The sequence below is a fragment of the Chenopodium quinoa genome, unplaced genomic scaffold (assembly GCF_001683475.1).
Source record: "Chenopodium quinoa cultivar QQ74 unplaced genomic scaffold, ASM168347v1, whole genome shotgun sequence".
Lineage (NCBI taxonomy): Eukaryota > Viridiplantae > Streptophyta > Magnoliopsida > Caryophyllales > Amaranthaceae > Chenopodium > Chenopodium quinoa.
The window spans coordinates 4,425,933-4,443,394 of NW_018745617.1; the positions used below are offsets into that span (position 1 = coordinate 4,425,933).

General features: G+C 34.5%; 1 protein-coding gene across 1 annotated transcript; it reads left to right on the forward strand.

Annotated features, from left to right (window-relative positions):
- The first annotated feature begins 9,835 nt into the window (after positions 1-9,835).
- Positions 9,836-14,987, forward strand: LOC110716628 (fatty acyl-CoA reductase 3-like). Its single transcript, XM_021895273.1, has 10 exons — positions 9,836-9,996; positions 10,141-10,244; positions 10,409-10,608; positions 10,745-10,845; positions 10,944-11,136; positions 11,849-12,010; positions 13,203-13,284; positions 13,899-14,165; positions 14,256-14,383; positions 14,492-14,987. Exons 1-10 carry the CDS (start codon positions 9,918-9,920, stop codon positions 14,640-14,642), a joined length of 1,467 nt encoding a protein of 488 aa, XP_021750965.1. The 5' UTR covers positions 9,836-9,917; the 3' UTR covers positions 14,643-14,987.
- The last annotated feature ends 2,475 nt before the right edge of the window (positions 14,988-17,462 follow it).

Here is a 17,462-nt window from a genome sequence, read left to right on the forward strand (position 1 = left end):
TTAGAAATCGCAAAAATATTGACGAGAACCTTAATTTATGAAGAATTGGCACAAAATTCGAGAGTTCAAGCAAATTCAAATGAACAATTTGATGAATCTTGCTTTAAAAACTTTAAATAATTGAACAAGAGTTGCAAAATTGGGTAAGAACTTTAGAGAGAGAAATTGGGGAAGAACTTTAGAGAGAGAAAAATGTTGCACCAAAGAGAGAGAAAGAGCTGACTTATTTTATAAAGTTTCTATTATACCATAAAAATTTCATTAATTACAATACTGCCATTATTTTGATCCGGGTTAATGTAGAGCGTTAGATCTCAATAGATCTAATGGCTGAAAATAGTTCTTATATATAATGAGTTCTTATATAGAGGAGGGTTCTTACATGAGCCTCTCTCTCTCTCTCTCTCTCTCTCTCTCTATATATATATATATATATATATATATATATATATATATATATATATATATATATATATATATATATATATATATATATATGTTTTGTGAGAATTCCTCCTTTAGTCCTTTATATGAGAAATCTTTCATATGTGAGAGTTCTCTCATGTTCTATATTTTTACTCGTCTGTTTTAAATTTTACATGATATATTTTAAATTTAAAACCAAGTGCTCTAAATCTCAAATGAATTAAATCAAATGTTTTAAATTATTACTCAAATGTTCTAAATCTTAAAAATTTATTCTAAATTTCAACTTCTCTGTTTTAAATTTGAAATTGTGCTCTAAGATTTCTAATCATATGTTCTAAGTTATTACTCGTATGTTCCAAACTTTTACTCACACGCTCTAAATGTTACTCATATTGTTTAAATTTAAAATCTAGTGTTCTCAATTTTTATTCACATGTTCTAAATTTGAAATTAAGTATTCTATAATTTATTCATATGTTCTAAATTTTAAATTAGGTTTTTAAAAAAAATTTCATACGTCATAAATCCAAAATTAGATGATCAAATAAATTATTATTCAGGTAGATGTTCTAAATTATTAGTCAGGTGTCCTAATTTTAAAATTATGTGTTCTGAAGTTTAAATCATGTTCTAAATTTTAAATCATATGTTCTAAATTTTAGTTTATATGTTCTCAATTTTACTCACATGTTCTAAATTTAATATCACTTCTCATATATAAGTATGTGTTCTCAAATAGGGGTGTAAATGAACCAAGCCGATCAATAAACTACTCGGGTTCAAGCTTGGTTGAAGCTCGTCCATGTTCGTTAATTTGATAAATGAGCCGAGTTTGAACAAACTTTGAAGCTCGTTTAATAAATGATCTTGAACACAAACATAGATATGCTCGTTCATATAGTTTCATGAACAACTTGTTTATCTATGCTTGCGAGCTACTCGTTTATTTATGTTCATAAATTATTTATTTATTCACAATTGTTAATTTAATTCTTAAGTATTTTAATAATTAAGATTTAATTCTAAGGTTTATAAATAAAATTTAATTATTATGCTAATTTAAAGATTTTCAATGTCAAAAGTACAAAGGTAATTTATTCGAGAAGTTATTACTAAGCTCGTTCATGAAACGCTCGTTTAATAAACTATTCGTTCACGAACCATTTGCGAACATTGTAGTAATCTAAATGAGCTGAGCTTGAACAAATTTTTGAGCTCGTTTGAAAGCTTGGGATCGTGTTCGGACTTGTCGAAGTTAAATGAACTTGAACATGAACAAGGTAGTACTCGGCTCGGCTCGGCTCATTTACACATATGAGCCTATTCTCACCGGATCATATATATATATATATATATATATATATGTGTGTGTGTGTGTGTGTGTGTGTGTGTGTGTGTGTGTGTGTGTGTGTGTGTGTGTGTGTGTGTGTGTGTGTGCACTACAACAAATCACCACTTGTGCCACGTATTATGCTACGGGAATTCCAAATTCGTGGCATAATTTCATCTAGCAACGGGAAAAATGAACTACGATACAAACCTAAATAAGAAGAATTATTTTTTGCCACGGGTACTTATTTTCCCGTGGCAAATATCACACTTGTGCCACGAATAGCGCTTTTCCCGTGGAGAACTTTACTTTTGTGCAACGAGTAGCTCTTTTCCCGTGACAAACTTTACAATTTTGTCACGATTAGTTTTTTTCCGTGGTAAATTTAGACAACTATCCTAAGTAATAATTTTCTCGTTTTTTTTTAGAACAAATTTTTTCGTTATCTCATGAAAAGATTTTTCGCTCAAATTCTAATTTTTTTTTTGAAACAAAATGTTAATTAATTCTAAATAGGTAATAGCTACTCGTATTGTTTAGGTAATTAATTTAAAATAGGTATTATTTTGGTAATTTATGTTGATATTAGGTCAATTTAAGTGAATTTAATTTTAAATAGGCATATTTGAGGTCAATTTAAGTGAATTTATGACTATTTAAAAAAAAGTGAATTTATGAACATTTTGAATTTAAAAAAAAATATGAAAACAAATTTATAAAAATTGAAAGTTAAATAATGTAACCGTGAAACCCGTGAACCCCCAATTTCTTATTAAACTCGTAAAACCTCCAATTTCTCAATCAATTAGGCATCTCAATCAACCAAAACTCAAAACCCCCAATTGTCACCCAAAATTCGTATAATTCCGCCCTAAAATCTCCATCATCTTCCATTATCATGGAGAAATCAGAGAAGAGGAGAGAGAGACTAAGAGCAATGCGATTAGATGCAACAATTGATGTTGTTTTCGCCGACGGAGACAGGGCTGGGTAAGGCTAAGTTTTCGCCGACAGAGGCAGAGGTGGGGGGTTAGGGCTGGATGGGTTGGGTTCGCAACGGCGTGGGTGGGTCCGGGGCTCGGGATTTCGACGCTTCCGCAGCAAATGCTTCTCCGCCGCTGCGATTTGATTATCACACTGATCCTACGGCCGCTTACTCCACTAATAAACGGCGGTCTTTCACCCTTATACCTCAAGTTTCACCTTCTCCTCAGGGTACAATTTTTATCATTTTTTTATTTTTTTTTATTAATTTTTCAAAGTGGGTTTACTTGGGTTTTGATGAAATTGGGCATTAGGGATGTAGGAAAGGTCATAAATTGTATTAAATTTAGTGTTATTTCTGGGTTTTATATCAAATTGGTGTATATTTGTTTGCAAGTTTGCTATTTTTTTTAGTGTTACTGAAATTTATATGTTGTTGATGAAATTTGGAATTTGGGTAGGCATGAATTATGAGCTTACTAGTTATTATTATTAGGTTGTTATATTTTTGTATTGATGTTTTTTACTTGCAAAAAAAAAGGTTTAAATTTCTATTGCTAAATCACAGTAATGGTTTAAGTTATTTGGTTTATCATCTGTTGCAGCTCGCTTTTATTCGATTGTTTTTTACATTCTTGTTGAATTAGGGTCCTCCTGTAATAGTTATGCATTGTGAATATGCAATTCAAAGGTTGGACTTTGTTGAATTTGTCCACTGTCGTATACTCATAGGCCTGAATTGCTTTGAGGTTGACTTGTTTTTCTAGAATATGTGATGGTTTGCATACACTTTCTTCGAATGTTTCCTCCTAAGTTACAAATCTTGCAATCAAAGTAATTGTTTTCTGCTTTTTTTGTTTGAGACAGTAAAAAATTATTGGTATGTAGGGGGTAAAAACGTTTATCAGGTAAGCTTATCATGGGGTAATTTGTTGTATAAGAAAGGATGTTCCTTCTGGAAAGGAATGGACAGTGATATCTACCCGACTTCTTTGGCTTTCGTTTAGCCAACTAGTGAATGCCTGAGAAGGGGGGCTCTCGTGCTTCACTGGATAAAAGCACCAGTCTACCGCTTTCAATACAGCGAGACTTCGCCGATTGAGAATATACTTTGAATAGATAGTAAGAAGAAGGCATTTTGACTCTCTTTCTAAGCGCTTCCCTTAAGGGAGACGAAGCACGAAGGTAAAGAGCCCATCGGTAAACTATTTCTGCAGGCAGCCTATCAAATCAAATCGGATCTGATCGTAGCTTCGAGTTCAGGTGTCGTACCGCGGCCGGACCAGAAAGGAGGGGGACAGCGAACCTCCTGCCAAGAGGCAAAGGTTGCTTGCTAACTCTCAGCCACTTGTTAGAAAGACGTGCAGCTTGATTGTCGAGGAGAAAGAAGGAAAAAAAAAAAGAAGGCAGCCAGGCTGTTCGATTTCATTTCCTCCTTTGGTAAGGATTGGCTTTAAGTGATAGGGGATGTGATTGGAATTCGTCTTTGTATCATCGAGAGACTCGTGGCTACTTACTTTTTGTTGATTGGACTCCTAGCGTTTTCAGCTGATCACTTGAATTATCATATAGAAGGAACTCCTTCTTCGCAGAGATAGAGCTATGAGTTAGCCGCGGAAGTGAGCCCAAATAGAGAAGGAAAAGCGTAGAATCAGCCCGACTCTTCTACACACCGATTCCTTTCAAGCCAACTACCGGTATTAAGGAAAAGCTGCTTTCAAATCGGATTCTATCACAATTCGTTAAGCCAACTCCGAACACCTTCTATAGCCTTTGTCCTGCTCAAGCGAGAGCCTATTCTGACTTGCTTTCCAACACCGTCATTGGATTGGACTTTCCGGATCCCGATAATAGGAGCATCTCGGGATAGCCTCCATTGAGATTCTATTGCCAGTTCCGTGTAGAAAAAGATAGAGGTTAAGGCATCTCACATATCAAGTAATAGTCATAAAAGAGGTTATATCTAAGCAAGGAAAAGCGATCTAGGAACAAACTACCAAAGAAGAAGAAGAGCCGGCTTGGCGTAAGTGAACAAGCGAGCCTTCGGTTTACCATATGGTTAGTGGGCGGTATAGGTAAAGTTCCAGGGTATAGGAATCCTTAAACAGAAGAAAAGTCCCTTTCATGGGTAGTAAGCCATTAAAGGAGGGGAAATGGGTATAGAACTAGAATCGATAGGATCAAAGGACTTTTTTCCCCACGAGCTAGAATATCAAAGAAAGAAGGTTGGCTTTGGCTAGGTGGAAAAGCCCAACTCAAGGCCTCCCTTCCTTACCTTAAGGGCTAGTTACCGCCCCGTGGGTCCTTCAACCAGACTTTGATCGATTCCCCGACATCGTTCCTAATTCATTAGATTTTAAATCTTTACAGGTTGACTGAAAAAAGAAAGGCATTGTTCTAACTCAGTTTGTTTCATTTCATACTGCTTGTTATGATGTATAAAAACTTAATTATTGTGCGACCATCTGAATAACTGTCATTGCAGTATTGCATGCATCCCCTGTATATAAAAATAATTCTAAGGACCTGGAATGAGATTAAGAAATCTGTGAAAGTTGAAGGACAACTTGCTTTATAATTTTTTTTTTCTTGTGCTTCAGTCTTGTGATGTTGTTTGGCTTTATGATTATGCCCCATTGTCTTATAGATTGTCTTCTGAGCTTTGTTGTTGCTGGGTATATTTTGTTGATACATTTATTTATATTGGTTTGTATATATTATTGTTAATTTTGACGAACATTTGCTACAAAATATGGGAGAGTTTTTGTCCTATGATTAGTAAATTTAAGTTTCACTTGGAGTCTTGGACTGTAATCTAATTCTTTTTCATTTTCTTTTTTCTCCTACTGGCTGCTATTTCCTTTCCACCTCCCTTGCCTACTGCTCTACTATCTTTCTTCCCCTTACTAGCTACTGCTGCCTTTGTCCTTTCGCTACTTGCTACCCTGCAGTCTTCTCCTCTTGCTGCTGCTTGAGTCAAACTTATAATAGTGATTTTATTTATTCTCACTTTATAACAGAATCAATCATTGCGAATGCATAACATTGTCACTGCTAATCCAGCCAAGCTAGCCACTGCAGTTATTGTTGCTGATGTAGTCGATGCTGATGTTGCATCTTTTACTGTCGGCCTTTCACTATAAAGGCGGCTATCTTTGTTATAAATCCCTTGCATAGTCGTTGGTTGCTTTAAGAGCTACAGTTGATATTCAAATGGGCTAACACTTTTTTTTGTTTGATGTTATAGGACTTCAATGACGAGTCAGAAGGGCTCAGTGTCATCCTGCAGCACATTATAATACATTAAAATGCTCACATATGTGAGATCCCCTAGACTGGTTGGACACTCCACACAGCAGCAACGAATTGATGCGTTCTTGCCTTATCAATATCAGCACAACAGATTATGTTAAGTTAAAGAGTTCACGGACATAGTTGTAGATTGTAATAATCTAATTTTTAGTGTGTTACAAACACAAATTACATATTTTTGTAACTTTTGTGTATATGTATGTGTTATTGTGTTTCTGCACTAAGTTAAATTAATACAAATTTAATTTTTTTTTTTAAATTATTTTAAGCCTTATTGGCCACAATAATATATATGGCAACAAAGTTCACTACCCACGGTAAAATTTGAGAAAATAATCTTATTAGCTACAATAATATTTGTCAAAACAAAGTTTTTTAGCCACGGTAGAATGTGTGGCAAATAATTTGTTAGCCGCATTAGTGTTTGTGGCAAGAGAATTTCTTTGCCACGGGAATACTCGTGGCATAAATATCAAAATTTGCCACGACATCCATTTTCCCGTAGAAAATTACTAGCCACGGCCTCTTGTGCTACGGGGGTAAATTTTAAAATTCCCGTGGCTAAATTGCATAGCCACGGAAATTTTAAACTTGTGCCACGATTTTACCCGTGGCACAAAGGCCAATTTGTTGTAGTGGTGTGTGTGTGTGTGTGTGTGTGTGTGTGTGAGAGATCCAAAACTCAATTTTTATACTATTAAATAGCATAATTGTTATATGTGGTTGGCCCCACCATGTGGCTAGCTAGACCATAATAGGTAAGGTTGGAAATTCGGGTCAATAAGTCGGGTTCGGGTCAGATTTCGGGTCCATTTTGGATTATGCTTAGAAACTATCTAAAATAGTATAAAACGTAACACTATTATGAAATATGAAATTTTGGTCAAATCGAGTCGAATTCCGGTTGTTCGGGTTGGATTAGGTCGGGTTTCTTTTAGTAACTTCAGGTCGGGTTATCGAGTCAGGTCAGGGATTGTCAGCTCTAGGTTTACTTCGTGAATATTATAGGGGTTACTCGGTTAGTGTTACATGGTTCCTTTGTTAGTGTTATAGGGTTATTTGGCCGGTGTTACAGGAGTTACTTGGTCAATGTAATGTTATAAGGGTTACTTTATTATATCACAAGTGTCCACATGGTGTGGCCGAGATGTACACAAAACGCAGCAGTGAAATAATTAGGGGTGGAATTCTTCGGCTTAATTTTCTTGAATATATTTCTACCAATTTCATTGGTACCCATTATTTTACTCCATGGCTAGCTTGGTTAAAACTATTATAGAAAATTAAAATTTCATTAACATAAAAAAAAGAAAATTTTGATTTTTGACACTATAAAAAGGCTGTAATTGGTTTTATTATTGTGTGTGTGGGTGTATATATATATATATATATATATATATATATATATATATATATATATATATATATATATATATATATATATATATATTATCATTAGAAAAAAATTTAATAAATTGGATTTTACCACCAATTAATGGATTCCGTTCAAAAATATGTTTAGTTGGGTCTACGGTGACACATGTTGTTTTCTTAGTAGAAAAAAAAAGAACTATTTAATTTTTTTAAGAAAAACAAAAAAATAAAAAAAAATAAAAACCTAAAACTACTCAGCTACCCCAGACCCACCACTAGCCGCCCTCTTCTTCTCACCCAGCCAACACAACTCTCACCTCCCGCCCCATCGCCGGCACATTACCTCCCCCAATCTAACCTCTCCCTAATGGAACCCACCCCTCCCTTTCATGTAGCCATAATAATCGTCTCACCAGTGCCAAATCACAACCCCTTCTCTAAAAAACGACCACAATTTCGGCCATCAATAATGGTTGTTTTAGAATTTAGGGTTTCGTTTTTTATGGTTTACATGTGTAGGTATGGGAGAGGGATAGATTCAAGTAGTCTGGGCTGGAGGGGACCGGGTTTCGATGGTCGGGGCTGGGTACTGTGGCGGAGACTTGAAGTTGCACTTGGTGGGTGTAGAGAACAGGGTGGCGGTGGTTGGGCTAGTGTGGCTGATGGGTAGTTTTAAGGTTTTTTTAAAAAAAATTATTTATTTTTTTTTGGAAAATCACAAAGCGACGCGTGACTAGATCCCACTTAACGGATTATTGGACGAAATATATTAAGTGGTAGGATAATTTAATTTTAAAAAATTTAGTGGTGTTAATTTTATTTATTTACTAGATTAATTCCCGTGCGATCGATGCACAGGTATAATAAAAGTATTTATAATTGTGTAAAATTTAATGACATACAGTCAAAATATGTAAAATCTTTGTATTACATACGATATTATTAACATAAACAAAACTACAAAAATTAAAATAATATAAACAAAAGAAAATTCATGTCTATAATAAAATTTTGCAAACTTTGTAATTAGATGGAGTAATCACATGTATAAAAGGTTGATATTTGTTTTCCTTGAGATTTTTAAAAGGTTTTTACAAGAATAAGTATTGAAAAATAAAAAGTCTAATGTACTGTATTAAACTACTTTGCAATTAGTATTTAGATTTTTTTTTTTTACAAAAAACATGAAAAGGGAAAAAAAAATTAGGTGGGAAAAAATGAATAAAAAGCTGATACGTGTACAATTTGAAAAAAGTAATGACGTTAGCGGTTATTACTTTAATAATATTTATAGATTTCTGATGTTAAAACCAATTTCAATTATATATATTTTTTTATTTTTTTATTTTGTTTTTTTGGTGTTAAAAATTAAAATTCCTAATAATTTTTTTTTTATTCAATTTGTACTACATATAAAACAATATGACTAAAATGTTTTGTTAGTGTTTTCCTGTATTATTTATATATTTGTATTAGTTCGCCTTTTTTTCGGATGAAACTGACGGTTTATAACTGTTAATTGTACAGTTCATTTGTTTTGAAACAGAGAATTCATGTCCTATATTTATTGAGAGGCAGCTGGTAGATAAACTATTAATAGAGACTTGTTAAATTATGTTGTACAAACTTAGGTAAATATCACTTTGTTGATTGACTGTCCAAAAAGTTTTATATAAATATCTCTTGCATGATTATTTTGTTCTTTGTTTCTTCTGCTGCCCAATAAATGCGTATTGGTTTATATTTTCTTAGAATTTTCCAAATTTTTTTCGTCAAAAAATTCAACTTCGATTTATTCATTCCACTTTCGGTCCCAATTTGAGTGCATATTATATACTCTTTTGACTATGTAAACTATATAAAAAGAATTGGTGCATTTGATTTAATGAAGAAATTAAAAAAAGAAAGCAAAAGAGAAAACAAAACAATGAAGAAACCAAAAGAGAAAACAAAACAATGAAGAAACCAAAAGAGAAAACAAAACAATGACCAATAGATGTTAAATGTTACTATCTAGTGGTTTCAAATATCAGCAAACGACATGTTTAATCATACCAAATTACATACAAAAATCACGGACCTTTGCAAGATTGGCTTTTAAGTGATCGAGTAAATAGCGTGTTAGTTTTATACAAATTAAATTTCGCCACTTGCATTTCCTTTTTTTTTCAAATTACAGTTGTGTGTAATAACTCGATGTTGATAACATGCTATACCCTAATTGATAAGGACATTTGAATCAAGCAGATGACCTCAAATGTGTACCAATTAAATAAAAGAAAATTAATAAATAAATAAATAAAATTGGAACTTCCCTAAATAGTTGATTGGTCAACAATTTGGACAGGTTGTATGTAGACTTTAGCTACTTGCTTGGCCTTAGTCTGATCCTATAAATATGTTAAGCCAAGTGAGGTTATTTCATCATATTTAAGCAAATCCAATCTACAAGTAAATCAAAGTTAGCTATATTTTTGTGAGTTTGATCATGGATTTTGAAAGCATAACCGAGTTTTTAAGCAACAAAACCGTCTTAGTTACCGGTGCAACGGGCTTCATTGCTAAGAGTAATTTCTCTCTTTCGTTAGTTTCCTGAATTGATTACTTACATACATAAACATGGTGTTATATATGTGCATGTTAGTTTACAAATTTCCTAACGTTATTATATTTTTTAACGTGTATAATTTCATACGTACCATGGATTGTAGTACTTGTGGAGAAGATACTTAGGGTTCAACCAGACGTGAAAAAGTTGTACCTTCTTGTGAGGGCTAGAGATGCTCAGGCAGCCGATGTTCGGCTGCAAGATGAGGTATACCTCCGACCACAAAGTTGAACATGAAAATTAAGGAATGAATACTATGTGAAAGTTATGAAGTAATTTAATAGTTGTTATTCTCCTATAAAAATAAATGGAGGTGTAAGAAACGATTATATATTTCTTACGTGCGTTATATTGTTAAATCTTGGACGTAGGTGTTAGGCAAGGAGTTGTTCAAAGTTTTAAAAGAAAAATTGGGAACACATTTTGAGGCTTTCATGTCGGAAAAAATAAGTGTAGTTGCTGGTGATGCTTCGTACGAGAACTTGGGACTTACTGCTAAACAAATGAAACATATGTACGAGAGTATAGATATAGTTATTAATGTTGCAGCAACTACAAAATTTGACGAAAGGTATAAATTAAATTAGTTAAATTAACGGATTATTATTAGATTTCAAGTTTTATGATTCATGCATAGTAACAGTTTATTCTGAAACGAAGGAAATATATGTAGTTGTTTACGTGTGAATTGATTTCAATGAGTGTAGGTATGATGTTGCTCTGGGAGTGAACACCCTTGGAGCAAAGAACGTTGTTAAATTTGCAAAGACTTGTTGTAATATACAGTTGCTCATCCATGTTTCAACTGGTAAATGATGTTAATTTCAAAGGTTTTATTGGATGATTTTTTAATGATCATATATACATATAATTAGATAACAAAATTTAATTTATTTTGTGTTTCAGCGTACGTGTGTGGAGAGAAAAAAGGATTAATATCTGAAAGTTCATATGCCATGGGTGAGACACTAAATGGTGTAAAGGGATTGGATATTGATGCTGAGAAAAAGCTTGCCGAACAAACGTTAAGTAATCTTAAAGCCAAGGATCTTCCAGAAAAAGAAATAAGACTAATGATGAAATATTTAGGGAATCAAAGGTATGAATTTTTCAAGTATAATTACGGCGAGCCAACATTAATTTTATATATGTATTGTACGTTCCAATTAAGATTAATAATCTGTATCTACTAATCGGATTGAGTTAAACCTTGAAACCTAAATCTATATAGAGAAATTTTGAAAGAGATGTTTCCCTTTTTCCTTCACTACGTACTCTAAGTCTACGCTCAGATATAATCGAAAATTTTCTAATTTGGCTTGATTTTCTGATATGACTAAAGTTCTTAGGCCTTCTATGCACCAACGAAAAAAATAATCTAAAGAGATTTCTTTAGATGCGTATTAACGTATAATTTTCCTTAGATGCGTATTTATGTGCAATTTTTCATAATTTTTACGTTATTGAAGATATGAAATTTAGTAATAAACAAACAGTAATAATTGAAATGGTTTGGTCTGACTATTGTTCTGAACTTCCGATCTAATATGATGTGATACTTTTTAAAATAACCAAGCACATACTTAAATAAGCTGAATTGACATAATTTAAGACTTAAAATAGATCAAAGTCTTATAGGACCACATACATATTAGTCCCTTTATTAAATGTTTGGCACTTTTTATACTTAAGCCACATTTTTTGTATAATCAAGTAATCAACTAACGGTTATATAAATAAAAAATTATGTCCTCTTTGCTCGAAACTTCAAATGATCTTATATTAGAATTCTTATCTATGACATAAATTAGGGCAAAACATTACGGATGGCCAAATACTTACGTTTTTACAAAGGCGATGGGAGAGATGCTTGTAGGGCAATTCCGCGGCAATTTACCAGTGGTTATCATGAGGCCTACCATCGTGTGTAGCACAATGAAAGAACCCTTCCCTGGTTGGGTTGAAGGTTGCAGGTATATATTTTTAAACTTTTTTTTTTTTGAAGGAAATATATTTTTACACTTAATATATATCAAGTATAATACGAAATTCTTTGTGTGATTCGGTGAAGGGTGACTAAACCGACTAATACATGTGACTAATCCGAGTTATAAATTCATGGAAAATTCTACATTATAACCCGCTACTTTTTGAAATTCTACGTTGTGCCCCTACTTTTTGAAACTTCTACACTGTAACCCCAAGGTATAGTAAGTAACTCTGTTGTACCCTTGATGCTAAATCACCGTTAATATAGTTCCGTTAGACATAAAAATTTTATTTAATTAAATAAATAAATAAATGAAGTATATAAAAAAAATCAAAACACCAAAACCACCCCATGGTCAGCGCGCAGCCACCGCCATCCCACCACCCTTCCCCCGGAGCGTCGGTCGCCTAGATTTCTTCCCCTCCCCCGACGTTCGCGTTGCCCCGACCACCTCCCCTTTCCCCTTTGAATCACCCACCACGAAATTCAACAAAATCTCTCAAATTCCAACCCCCAAATCCCAAACCCTAACCCTAACTTTCAATTTCCGGCAGTAGGAGACTAGAGCGGAGAGAGAGAAAAGGAACAACAGCGGAGGCTACGGCTGCAGTGAAGGGAGATGGCGGTTCGTTGATTTCCGATGATTGGAGGTTATTTAAGGTGTTTTTTCGAGGGGGAGGGGGAGGGGTTACGAGTGGTTTTTCGGGGAAAGGTAAGGGTCATCGGGGCGGTGCAGTCACCAAGGGAGGGAAAGGGGGTCTGAGCGGCGTCCGACGTTCGAGGGGACGGGGGTAGGGTTGGCCGTGGGTTGCAGCGGCTGGTTGTGGGTGGTTGGATTGGTGATTTTGGTTTTCTTTTTTTAAAATTTTATTTTTATTTTTTTGGGATAACGGAACTTTATTAATGGACACTTAACGGCAAGGGTACAACAGAGTTACCAATGAGACCTTAAGGTTACAGTGTAGAAGTTTCAAAAACTAGGGGCACAACGTAGAATTTCAAAAAGTAGCGGGTTATAATGTAGAATTTCCCTAAATTCATTACATCGACAAGTAATATAGTATGCTAGATTTTCCCTACCTGTGTTGGAATACAATAGCTCTAATACTATTGACCTCATTAATATAGACTAGTACGAGGCATTAAATTTTACATTTCTACTTATTTGATTGCAGGACTATTGATAGTGTGGCCGTGACCTATGGAAAAGGTATCCTAAGTATCTTCCCTGCCGATAGGAACACCGTTTTAGACTTGGTTAGTCATCCCTTACTCTTTTGATTTAGAACATTTTGTGAAAAATTACCTTATAAAACACTTTTTTTTTGTTTTTTTTTTTGTGCGAGAAACTACCTGATAAAAAAATATTGTGAAAAACTAATTTTTAAAAAGGTAAATATTGTAAGAGGACTACCATTTGTCAGAAAGTCACCGTTAACTTTCGTTTTTCGGCATTGACCACATCACTAGCCAATCACATGACTTTTAATTCACCCTTTCCCTCCTTTTTTCTTCATTGGCACGTGAAGTGGTCAACACCGGAAAATAAAAGTCAACGATGACTTTTCGACCAAGAGTAGTCTCTTACAACATTTACCCTTTTATAAGGTAGTTTCTTACAACATTTTTTTTATTTTGTAATTTCTCACAGAAAAAGTGCTTTATAAGGTAGTTTTCACAAAATGTCCTCTTATTTATAATAAATTAAATATGGTTTCAAATTACTTTTTCCATTTCACTTTTTAACTTTTGATAATATTAGTTTGTCATTCGTAAAAATGGTAATAATTTGGATTATTTATATGAATTAACATGATTGTCTATACAAATTTTGACAATAAATTTGACAACATTTTCCAATAATTGTGCAGATACCTGCGGATATTTTTGTGAATTCGATAATTGTGGCAATGAAAACCCATGTCCTTAAACCTTGTTTAACTATATATCAAGTCGGAAGCTCATACAGAAATCAAGTAACTTTTAGAGAGTTACATGACATTCATTATCGTTACTTCACTAAAAATCCATGGATCAATCGTGAAGGTAACCCTGTCATAGTTGGGAAAGGAATTGTGTTGAGCAACATAAAAATATTCGAAACCATTCTCTTGGTTTGGCAATTTTTCGTGCAAATCGTAAGTTCCATTTTACAATTCAACAATGTCATTGCTTATCCTTTTAAGTTCATTATTCCGATTTTATCTAATTACTTAATTTGTTTTCAGATCCTATTATTTGTAACTAGAATGGGTCGTAGTGACTTGCAACGTACCTTATTTAATTTCGACAAAAAGCTGAAAATCGCAATGAAATTGGTTGATTTGTACAAACCCTACTTGTTCTTCAAGGGCATGTAAGTCCAACTTTTGCGCTACAAAATAGCATATCTTCTTCTATGTCTAACTCTCTATTCTTATAAGAGTAATTGTATCCTATCTAATGAATGGCTTTCTCTTTATAGATTTGTCGATACAAATACCGAAAATTTGATCAAAACTGCCCGTGAAAATGGTTTGGATGAAGATGTGTTCAACTTCGATCCTTTGTGCATCAACTGGAAAGACTACTTCATCAATATTCACATACCATCAATTGTTAAATATTTGTTCTAGTTCGTATCGTTGTCACCTTTGCAAGGCCTTCAGCATGTTATTAGTTCATTTTCTTAAACAATCTAGTAACATGCACTTCTCTGCCTCATTTAAACAAAGAGTTGATGTATGTATTATATATATAATACTCAAATAATTATTTATTTGCAATATTTTATTTACGAAGATTATATTGTATAATTAAATAAATAAGAGTGATAACATATATTAACATTTTAAATTTTTGTTGCTACATTGTTCTATTCAAGTGTTTTATCAATAAGTAGTTTTTAGATAGGCTCGAGCGATGCCCCATGTACGTTGTATTATTTCCATAATAAAAATCTTTATTAATATTTAATTTTATCGAATGACATGTAATATGGCAAATCTTGTAAGAATTATATTTTTTAAATAGGAAGTGAAAATCGAATTAAATGAGGAAGTGCCACATGAGCAAACATATAAAGTAATAAAATGAGGAGAGCGCCACATGGAACCTAAACTTTTTAAACAACACCTTTTAACTTACACTAAGTATATAAACCTTCTGCGTTTCATAATGTATTATTGTCATACATTTTATCAAAATTGACTTCCACTATTTTCTAATACATGTAATCAGCTTGATGACTTTAGTATACACTCATAAAACTTCAACTTCTTGCACGGACTAAGATACAAAGGAATTCTATACATAGCCTAGTTTACGGAATTTACTTCTTTTTTTTTTTTTTGGACAGGTTACAAAACATCCGTCAACACAGATCACACTATCCATGTTTCCTAAATTGCGTAGCTAGGATGTGAGCTTCTCTTACAGTACTCCTATCAACCTTGATACAAATTACACAACCCCTCTTTTTTGCAAGATGTTGGATGTCTTGGATGATAGTCTTCAACTCTTGTAGGGTTGTATGAGGGTGCTTGAGGCTTTCAACTATTGCCAAGGCATCCGTTTTGACTACAAGGTTTACATACATAGCAGGGGATTCCTTGATTGCTGTTAGAATTGCTAATCCTTCCGCTTGGCTTGGGGATACAGCATAGACTCTCGTGGCTCCTTGGTAAGTTTTCCCTTGAAGGTCTTCCGCAACGTAGGCTATAGCTGCCTACCATTCTTCACCCCTGCTTTGACTTTTCCCTTTCCATGCTGCATCTACAGAGATAATAAGAGTCGGGTTTCTTGTCACAGTTCCTTTCTTCCAGGTGGAAGGTATTTTACCCTGTGGGGTCTTTTCCTGGACCTGTGGCTTGGTTAGGCTTCTGAGATGCTGAAATCCATCTTTGGACGTGTATCTGTGTTCTCTCCAGGATGTCCTCCGGTTTGACACTCACGCCTCTGAATAGAATGTCATTTCTGTAAGTCCAGATTGACCACAAGACTGCAGGAAATCTAGAGATAAGCTGTATGGAATCATTAGGTTCCTGCTTGTAGAAATAAGTGATTAAGTTAGTAATCCATTCCCTGCAAGACAAGTAACACGGATTAGCCGAATTTATTCCTAAATGGGAGGAAGCCCATATTCTTTTAGTTATCTCACACAGTCTGAACAGGTGGTTAATGTCTTCCTTCTCTGATTTGCAAAGGGGGCATAATTCCTGCACCAAGACTCCCCTTTTCCTGAGGTTATCACTAGTAGGTAAAATATTCTAAGATATTCTCCAAATGAACCATTTCCAGACAGGAAGTATGTCCAGCCTCCAGAATCTATTCCAGAACATGATGTTGGTGGGTTGCCACGTGCTGGTATTCTTTTGTTCTATTTGAAACCAGTAGCCAGACTTAAAGTTGAATTCTCCATGTTTGTCTTGTGTCCAAAAAAATTCATCATGTTGCTCCTGTTGCGATATATGGGTGGCTAGGATATTTCTGGCTATTGCGGGGTTGAAGTTCTTCCATATAAGACTTGTATTCCACTGTCTTGAACTTGTTATCAAATCCGCTACTACTGCATCCTGGCAAATGGTTGCTGAGGGCAGAAGCGTCACCCTACCTTTTCCCACCCATATGTCTTGGGTAATAGAAGTAGAGACTCCATTTCCTATTCTTTTCCCCACTGCTCCCTTAAGGACTTGAGCCGCACGAGACATACTTTTTGCCGCCCAAGAACTCTTGCCAATTTTTTTGTTTGAGTAGCCTAAGGAGATCGGGTCAGCCCCATATCTAGCCTTGAAGACTCTACTAGCTAGAAGTTAGGGGTTCATAAGTAACCTCCAGCTCTTCTTTATCAGAAGAGCAGTATTAACTGCCCGCATCTCCTTCATGCCTATACCTCCCTCTGATTTGTGTAGATGGAGAACCTCCTGCTTTCTCCAGCACATTCCCATCTTTCCTTCTCCTGAGCTCCACTAGAACTTAATTATGGTGGAATTTATCTTTTGAATGATGGACTGGGGGCACCAATAGATAGAGAGAATGTGGTGGGCTAGGGTTGTAAGGATACCATTAATGAGCTGGAGCTTACCAGGGGGGACAGGTAAGAATATTTCCAGAAGGAAATTTTTTCCAGAATTGAAGAGAAATTAGAGGATGTTCTTCCATCTACATGCATCGGGAAACCTAGGTAAGTTCCAAGCTCCTTGCAACTCCTAACTTCAATAAGTTTTCTCAAAATCCTTATAAATGTTGAAGGAGTGTTGGGACTAAAAAAAATAGCATATTTTTTTAGATTAACCACCTCTCCCGACATGGAGCAAAAGTCATTCAGAACCTTCTTTACCAATTTGCAGGAGGAAGGGGTGGCTTTGAAGCAGAAAAGAGAATCGTCGGCAAAGAATAAGTGATTGATTTCTGGGGCAGTTTTCGCCACTCTAATACCCTGAATGTCTCTGCTTAAC